At 36.6% G+C, this 9,191-nt stretch overlaps 1 protein-coding gene across 1 annotated transcript; it reads right to left on the bottom strand.

Annotated features, from left to right (window-relative positions):
- Positions 1–8,018: 8,018 nt before the first annotated feature.
- On the bottom strand, positions 8,019–8,723 carry LOC122596892. The gene has a single exon (XM_043769536.1). The coding sequence runs from the start codon at positions 8,721–8,723 to the stop codon at positions 8,019–8,021; it is 705 nt and encodes a 234-aa protein (XP_043625471.1).
- Between the last annotated feature and the right edge of the window lie 468 nt (positions 8,724–9,191).

The following is a 9,191-nucleotide window of genomic DNA, read 5'->3' as shown; positions in this document are numbered from 1 at the left end:
AATTTTTTGTGAAAAATCAAAATGTTTCAAATCAAGAAAAGACACTTATAATGTTCTGAAGTTTCAAGACCTAAAAGGGTCAAACGAATGCTCGGTAAAATTTAATGAAAAACTACAGAAGCGGACGACCTTTGTGTCTGCAAGAGCCGTCCTTAAAGGCCATCCTCTCCAGTTTCGTTCTTTTTGACAATTTAAAAGGCCATCCCCTTATGATAAGTGATAAATATATAGACTTTTCACTCATCATATTTGATCATTTTAGATGCAAATTGTCGCCGTTTGATAGACCTTTGTACTTAATTCGTGATTTATTTTATTATAGGTCTATGACATGAAATATGACGAGATTGGACTAAAATGATACATGTTAGAACTCGGATAGATAAAACACCATAGTACAAAGCTTAAACTACATATATTATGGTGACATTGTACGCGGGCATCAACAACAATATTAAGAATTGGAATTGCAAATAGTGGTGGTGCTCGTTTGTTACAGCCGAAAAGAACAAAAAGAGCACAAAGGCTCTTCGGGCTTTATGTCTCGTGAGCCCAGCAGAAAAGAAGTTGGGCTTAGCCCACTATTCGTCCAGCCAAGAAGTAAAGCAAAAAGCCCATACGTGGGCAGGAGGTCGGCGAGAGGAGAAGTCCAAACTTGGCAGAAGTTAAACCACAATAAATTTATGATTTTAAGAGCCACAAATCAATCAATATCTATCATTATCATTAGTACGTAGGGAATTGGAAGAGATTATGGAGTCGCAGGAGATAAAAAGGGATTATTCTCTTTGGTTTTTGAAAGCAGCAGCCGTGGATCATAAGTCACAACAACATATCTCGTTCGAATCTCTTTTAATTTTCTTTATCTTAATTGTTAGCTATATTAATACAAGACTTTATTAGAACACATTATTATTATGGATTATATTTATTTGATAATTATTTGTGTTATTTGTCTTGTCATGAATAACTAATTTTCTTATCATCCACTTAGGTAGTAAGCATGTCATAGGGTCGATTTAATGTTACTTGAAATTGTTGAACAAGATTTTTATGTTTAATCGAAGATCCATATTTAGTTGAGTTTAAATATTGTTTTTATCTTTTATATTAATTGATTGGTCATTGTAATTAGAATTTCGGAAGAAATCTATGTCACTGTCAATTAATTCATGAAAAGGTTGATCGGTCTATAATTAACCTAAAGTCGTTGGAGTTTGGAAGAAACTAACGATAAAGATTTTAAACAATTAAATTCACTTTGAATGTGTAAACACTTATGATAGAGGAACCTGATTAGGTGAATAAGCAGTTCGGAAGAAAGCTTTTATAGGTCGAAGTGTAAAAATCAATTCAGGGTCTTAATGCTTAATTGTTTTGAATAGAAATTAAACGCGAAAGCGATAACTATATTTAGAGCAATTAAAGTGTCAAGTATAACGGAAGTTCGTCTTGTCTATCTTTTGAATCGTTCAACAAATGCAAGTAATGTTTAGACCCAATGATTGACATGTGAGCTGATCCAAGCAGATGTGCTTTTTATATAATTGTTTACAAACAAAAACTTCTCTTTGCGATTAATCCTACGGGATCACTAACCATTTAACTAACTTTTGCAAAGTGACAACTCGGTCACAAAACCCCCTTTTATTTGAATTACTTATTTTAACAATTGCTTAATTAAGTCCTTGTGTTCGACATCGTACTTACCAAGTCACTATATTGCATACGAACGGGTACACTGCCCGCAAATGTGTAGTAGATAGTAGCTAGGTATTTTGTGATATAAATTTGAAACTAGAAAATACACATCACCTTAACAAAGGCCGTGCTCCCCAGCTTCGTAATATTTCAAAAGTATTATTTCCATCATATGTTTCAAATTTACAATCAAACAACTAAATGGGTCTTTTACCCAAATTGCCAAAACATTCAAGATACCATTTGACATTCAAATACATTAACCAACCATCTAAGCTTCAAAGTGCAAAAATATACATTGGACCCAAATTACCTAAAGCATCTTAACATGTACCAAGAGTCATGAGTTTGTTGAGGGATTCAACTAAGCCTTTAACCAAAAATGCCATTTCTTATGAAATGGACAATACCTTCACAATGAGCTCCTACTTCAACTTCTAAGCACCTTATCACTTGTTCAGCACCCGTAACCTATAAAAGAGTAACAACTAGAGACGTAAACTTTCGCTTAGTGAACACTATATGCATTCAACAACACAATAACATGACATAATTAACAAACCACATATAAGGATCCTTATACGGCAATAAGCCCATAAATCATCATCCATGACTTATTGCCCACACATCGAGCAAAAGAGTCCAAGACTCCGCGGGTCACCTTGTCATTAACAACGAGCAAAAGAGTCCAAGACTCCGCAGCTCACCATGTCATTATCAACTAGTAAAAGACTCCGCAACTCACAACAAATACACATAGTACTCACCTTAGCCAAATTTTCCGTAAATTTCAAACACAAGATGTCTCCTATCAATAAGCCTTCCTATGAATCACCTATCAATCATCAATTCATCATTCATAAGACCAACTATCAATGTCTATCAAGTTTAACCCATCCCATATACCTCAACCCATTATTATTTTTGGCTTCACTCATATTTTCATCAATTCCAATTTCAATCACATCATCTCATCATTTTCACAATTCAATTCATAATATTATAATGGTTATAACAATTCCACCAATTCATTAACAATGTAAAACATAAGTCAAACACAATAATAAGGTTTACCATGGGATTAACTAGCAAGAATTCCACTTCTAACATTAATCTAAGTAAATCCCCCAAATTACCTAGTAGGAAGAACCCTAGTTTTAAATACAACAAAATTAGGTTAACCTTTACCTCAATTAAAGAAATTTGTTTGGGAAGCAAATGAAATTCATAATTCTTTCTTTTCTCCTACTTTCCCAAAATCGGCACCCACACCCCAATTCCTCCAAAATTTTGCTTATATGATTATTTGGTTATTAGATTTGATGAAGAATTGAAGGTTGGAAATTGATCATACTCATTAGAAGCTCATTGAAAAGATGAAGAAGGTAGTGGAGTTGTGACTCAAAAGAGAAGAATTGGTGGATTATCTCCTGCCTTCCACGTTTTTCTTTCAAATTTTAAGGGTATTATACCCGCTAGCCACTAAGGTTCCATCTAATTTAACCTCTTTTCTAACAATAAAATACTCGGAAAATATTTTAATGTCAAAACTACAAATATGGTTAAATTTTATTTACCTTTTTATAATTGGACTCTCCTCTAATAGCAGAAAGCTGCTCTCAATGCTAGCCACGGTCTTTCTCGGCCTCCTTTCTCGACCCTTATCGTCCATATCTCGAGCTAAGCTAGCTTGCACCATATCCTCCATCATTTTGTACGCGGCATTAGTAGTCTTGTACAAAAACTTACCACCGCCGGCTAGGTCTAAATCCTTTTGGGAACTCTTGGTTAAACCATAAAAAAAGGTTTCCACGATCTCGTCCTTACTAAGTCCATTCCCCTGACAGTTTCTGATCATTTCCCTAAGCCTTTTCCATGCATCAACTAGTGATTCTCCTTCGTCTTGCTTGAAAGCCTTGATGTGTCGAAGCATTTTCCTAGCTAAACTCGGGGGAAAGAATCGCGAGACAAACTCTTCGCGAAGTTGATTCCATGTAGTGATGGTACCTTTATCGAGCTCATTGAACCAAATACGTGCCTCTCTGGTGAGAGTCGACGAAAATAAGCTAAGTTGCACGTTTTCATCTGTGACATCTCCTCCGTATTTGAACATTTTGCACAAACTAGTGAACTTGCTTACGTGCTTATGGGGGTCGGATTTGGCTCGACCGTCATATTAGTTGTCCTGTATTAACTTAAAGTGGTGTCCTTTGACTGAAAATGAATCTCCTAAGTTGGGTAAGACTATGGCCGATCCCGGCGTTGGTGCCACGACTCTCGTCCTTTCCACCATGGGATGGTCTAATTCATTAACTACACCTCTAGGGTAATTGGGTTGAGACATAGTTTCGGTTGATCCTACGGGGTCTTTTAAATTGAAAAGGTTTTCTAAATTACCTACGGGTAAAGATGCCGATCTTTTGAATCTTCTCCTATGTCTGAGTCTACTTAGGCTTGTTGAAACGCGTGTCAAAACAGTACCGGATCTCAATCGCATCAACTACCTAAATGTATGCAAAACTCAAGAAAAAGATCAACGCAACAATATAAAGCTAAAAATGAAAAACTAAATGAAACTACCTAAGCTAAAAATGAAAAGTAATAAATTTGTGGATTTTTGATTTTAAGAAAAATGAAAATACGAACTAATTAAGCTAACCCTAATTTTAACCTAATTTAACCTAATTTACTACTTAACCTAATTTGACCTAAAATGAAATACTGAAAAGTAACTACTTCGTGCCGAGACACAAAGTAGGGTCGAACTACACTACTAAATTAAGAATGCGTCGCGTCCCCGGCAGCGGCGCCAAAAGACTTGATGGTGGTTTTTATTCCGGTCTTTAAATTTATAATGTTGTACAAGTAACTATCTTAAAACAAACCACACTTAACGAGCAGAGAACCTGGTCTATGCAGTATAGTCTAGTAATAAGCTACAGGATCGTTCGAATGGACGCGTTTCTTTATCTAACCTAGTAGTATGTGTAATTCTAGTTGTTTTTTGGGGGTTTATCACTGACTCCTAATAAACTAATACTTAACAGTAAATTAAAATAGCCGCAACCGCTTTTCAGCGAGAGGCTAGGTTTGAAAATAGTTTGAAAAAACAAATAACAGTAATAAAATTAAAATACTTGTTTGGCATCTCCGATCTCATGGTACGACCAAATATTATTCTACTGGTTTCCAAATATTAAGTACCGATAGTTCCGGAATGACGACTTATTTAAGCATTGAAATGAAGCCTTTCATTAGGGGTTTTTATCACAAAATGGATGCTCATCACCCTCCATACCAAAACATCACGCTGATCATTCAACAAAGGGCAAGCAACATTAGGAAACTTACTCTTCCACGAATACGGCCAATTCCATTGGCTATTAGTAATTACGGACGCGATTTTTGTATCAGCCTGGTGACCAGCTTTCATAATCATTCTATTCGTCAGTTTGTCCATTAACGGGCTCTGAACATACCAGTTATCATGCCAAGCAGAAATATTCAAACCATTACCAACAATATGCCAAACATGCTTTCGAATCAAGACTCTAACCTGCATGAGTTTGCGCCAGCTCCATGTGCTGTTTCCTTGGTTTGTAACTTCCCAAAAGCTTTTGCCTCATAACTTATATGCATAAATCCATTTCACCCACAAGGATCTTTTAGAGGTCAGAATACTCCAAATATGAGTCAAAATAAGTGCAGTATTAAAAACATCAACTCTACGAACCCCCAACCCACCTTCATGTTTCGGAAGACAAACTATATCCCAAGCAACTTTAGCTTTCCCTTTTTTTTGTTCTCCTTGTGACGAAAGGAAACTTCTAACAATCTGCTCAATATCATGCACAATTCGAGAAGGCAAAATAAACACTGAAGACCAATAAACATGAAGCGAAGATATAACAGATTTTACTAGTTGAAGTTGGCCCGCAAAGGAGAGGAAACAGTTCTTCCAATTTGACACCCTTTTCTTTACACGTTTCACTAGTTCTGTACAATCCCTCAAAAAGAGTCTAGAAAAGACCAAAGGGACCCCCAAGTACTTGACAGGTAAGGTACCTTCTTCAAAAGGGAACACATTAAGGATAGCAAGCTTTACATGGTTTAAGACATTACAAAAGTATGATGTACTCTTAGGGAGGCTAGGGGTAAGACCTGAAGCATTTTTAAACTCTTCCAGTGAGTCCATAATGACCCTAGCAGATTCGACATCCCCATGAGCAAACAAGAACAAATCATCCGCAATAGCACAAATTGACAATATTTGCCTCGGAGCAACGATAATGAAACCGAAAGCTACCAGACGCACTCACATTCCTGTGCAAAATCCGAGATAAAATCTCCATTACCAATATAAATAAATAAGGTGACAAAGGATCACCTTGTCGTAATCCTCTTTTACCTACAAAAAACCCATGTAAATAACCATTGATACATATAGAAAACGAAGTTGTGCAAACACATTCCATAATCCAATGTATCATTTTTGAATGAAATCCAAACCCAATCAATATGAATCGAAGAAAACACCAATCAACTGTGTCATAGGCCTTATCCACTTTAAAGGCACATCTAGCTGGTCCTCTATCAAGATGATAATTGTGCATCAACTCCTCTGAAAATAATATGTTGTCTGAAATACACCTCCCAGGAATGAAGGCTGATTGGTTTTCACTTACTAGATCAGCCAAGCAATGTTTTAATATGTTAGCAATGATTTTTGTAATACATTTAAGTAAAACATTACAAAGGGAAATCGGTCGATAATCATTAATCCTTGTTGGTGTCGCAACCTTTGGAATTAAAGTTATGACTGTGTGGTTTGGCTCTTTAAGAAGTTTACCAGATGCAAAAAACTCTTGAACCGCATTCACAACATCACTACCCACTATATCCCACGCCCCCTTGAAAAAAGTTGCAGAGTACCCATCAAGACCCGGTGATTTATCATCCCCATCGAAAAAATGGCATCCTTTATTTCTTTATCATCAATTAATCTAACCATATAGTCCGTTGTATGCGTAGGCAGTTTAATATTAAATAGAGAATCCATATCTAAAGGACAGGTCATACCCGATGTACCAAGAAACATCTCATAGTGATTGAGAAAAGCTGCAACGAGACTATCCCCATCCACCTGCTTGCCATTTGCATCAACTAAGACATCAATTCTACTTCTGTTCGCTTTGCTCTTTACTATCCTGTGAAAGTAGGCAGAGTTTGAATCCCCCACCCTTAGCCATTCAACTTTCGCCTTTTGCTTAAGAAATTGTGTTTCAGCCAGCAAATCATCATTAAAAGCCTTAACATAAGCAAATTGTTCTTCTCTTAACCATGGTTTGTGCGGATCTTGATCAAGAGCTTTTTGAATATCATCCAACTCCACCTGAATTTTATTAACATTAATTAGAGTGCACATTACCATGATCAAAAAGTAGTTTTCTAAGAGGCTTTTTAAGAGCTTTTAACTTCTTAACAAGAATATACAAGCTTTGCCCTTCCATCTCCATGCGCCAAGAATTCAAAACAGTATCCCAAAACTTGTCATTATGAAGCAGTAGGTTTGAGAATTTGAAAGGCTTAGGACGAAACTTAGCTTTCATAGGAATACGTAGCACTGCAGGAGAATGGTCAGAAATGTGATAGGGCTGAAAAACAGCAATTGATCCCATAAACAAATCATTAAACTCCAAGTTAGCTAACACCCTATCAATCTTTTTGAGTTGGTCGGTCACACCTCGTGGTTTTTGATTCCAGGTATAGTGGAGACCCACCCTATTTACATCATCTACTTCGATAGTTTTTACACGTTCCTGAAATTCTCTCATTGCTATATCAACAAAAGAAGTACCTAATGCTTTGTCTTCCAAGTATAACGCTGAATTGAAGTACCCCAAAAGGCACCACGGAGTAGATCGAGTAAATTGTTTGTGAGTAGCAAGATCCTTCCAAAGCTCTCTCCGTTCGGTGTACCTATTGTGAGCATAAATAAAAGAGCAAAAAACAGTTTTTTTTTGTCAACTTCAAGGGTTACTTGGGCATGCATAATTTGGTCTGTTTGATGCAACACCATTAAATCTACTACATCAGGATTCCATCCCAGTACAATCCTAGATCCTTTAAAGCAGAGACTACTATTGGAAGTCCACATCCATCTTGCAAAAACAGAAGAGCATATACGTTGAAGTCTGGAACTATGCACATGGAACTCGAGAATAGCACACACACATAATTGTTTTTCCTTTATTAATGGCTTAACCTCCTTCTGTTTGGGGGTTTTATTCAACCCCCTGATGTTCCAGCAAGCGATGTTATACATTGGGAACCAGTTTTACAGGAGTGCTTGCCCCTTTTTTGGTAGCCAAAAAATCACTCTCCGCAAAAACAATTTCCACCTCATCATCATCACTCTCCAACTCGGGGTTTGTACATTTAGGAACTCTTCTAAATTGTTGTGTTTCATTTAAACCCACCTCCTCTAAAACAGAGTTTAAATAGTCATCATGTACATCCAAACCTTTCCCCAAAACCGAGAATGAGTTGCTTGTATTAACAGGTGGTTGACGGGATGAAGAAGCAATATTTGAGGCTGTTTGAGACTTATTATCTTTCTCTTTTGGTTCTCTTTGTGCCCGTTTCGGTGTATATACAAAATTAGGCTTTGATTTGTTCAACCGAATTCCTTCAATGTGCTTCTCGTTATTGCCTTTGCCATCTTGTTTCCCTTTCCCGGCCTTTCTTCCTTTTCGCGCAACAGTTTGAAACTCACCATCTTTTGGAATTTCCTTTGTTGCTTTTATAGCTTTAGGACAATTCTGAATGGTATGTCCAAAGACCTTGCACCCTTGGCAGTGCAGAGGCTGCCATTCATACTCAACCTCAATAGTTGTCTTCATAAACCCGCCATCAACCAATCCAGGAACACCAATGACTAGTTCCTTTTTAATATCACTACCCGCGTTCAACTCAATAAGTGCTCTTGCATAAATATTACGCCCCCAAGACTCCATACACATCTGACTAGGTTTGTATGACTACCCGCGTTCAACCAATCCATTAATTATTAACTGGGTTTGTATGAATCTCTTTCTCTCCCTTTCATCATTGTTCTTTCACTGTCTCTAACTCTCTTTTTCTCCCACGATATAAAATTTATCCTTTTGTTTCTTTTTCCTTCTGAACATCACCGTTGTTTTCTACTATTCTCAAGTTGCACTCAACCAACCGTCCAACCCATTTACATCATCAGTAAAATCTATATAAGTGTTTTCATTTTCTTTTTGATGGTGACATTTTTTAGTTATACCATGTGAATAATTACGTTGCTGAGAAAAAAAAATATTAGATATGAACAAATGCAGAACAAGAATCCTATTAGATAGAGTATTATCTGTGATGTATTTGTTTTGTAGAATAGGTGATGCATTTGAGATGCTAATAATTATATCAACAATATTACCAAGGTAATGAGGCAAAAGTCAATG

Source organism: Erigeron canadensis, chromosome 4, assembly GCF_010389155.1.
Source record: "Erigeron canadensis isolate Cc75 chromosome 4, C_canadensis_v1, whole genome shotgun sequence".
Lineage (NCBI taxonomy): Eukaryota > Viridiplantae > Streptophyta > Magnoliopsida > Asterales > Asteraceae > Erigeron > Erigeron canadensis.
The sequence above is the reverse complement of the archived record's forward strand: the minus strand, read 5'-3'. Positions and strand labels throughout refer to the sequence as shown.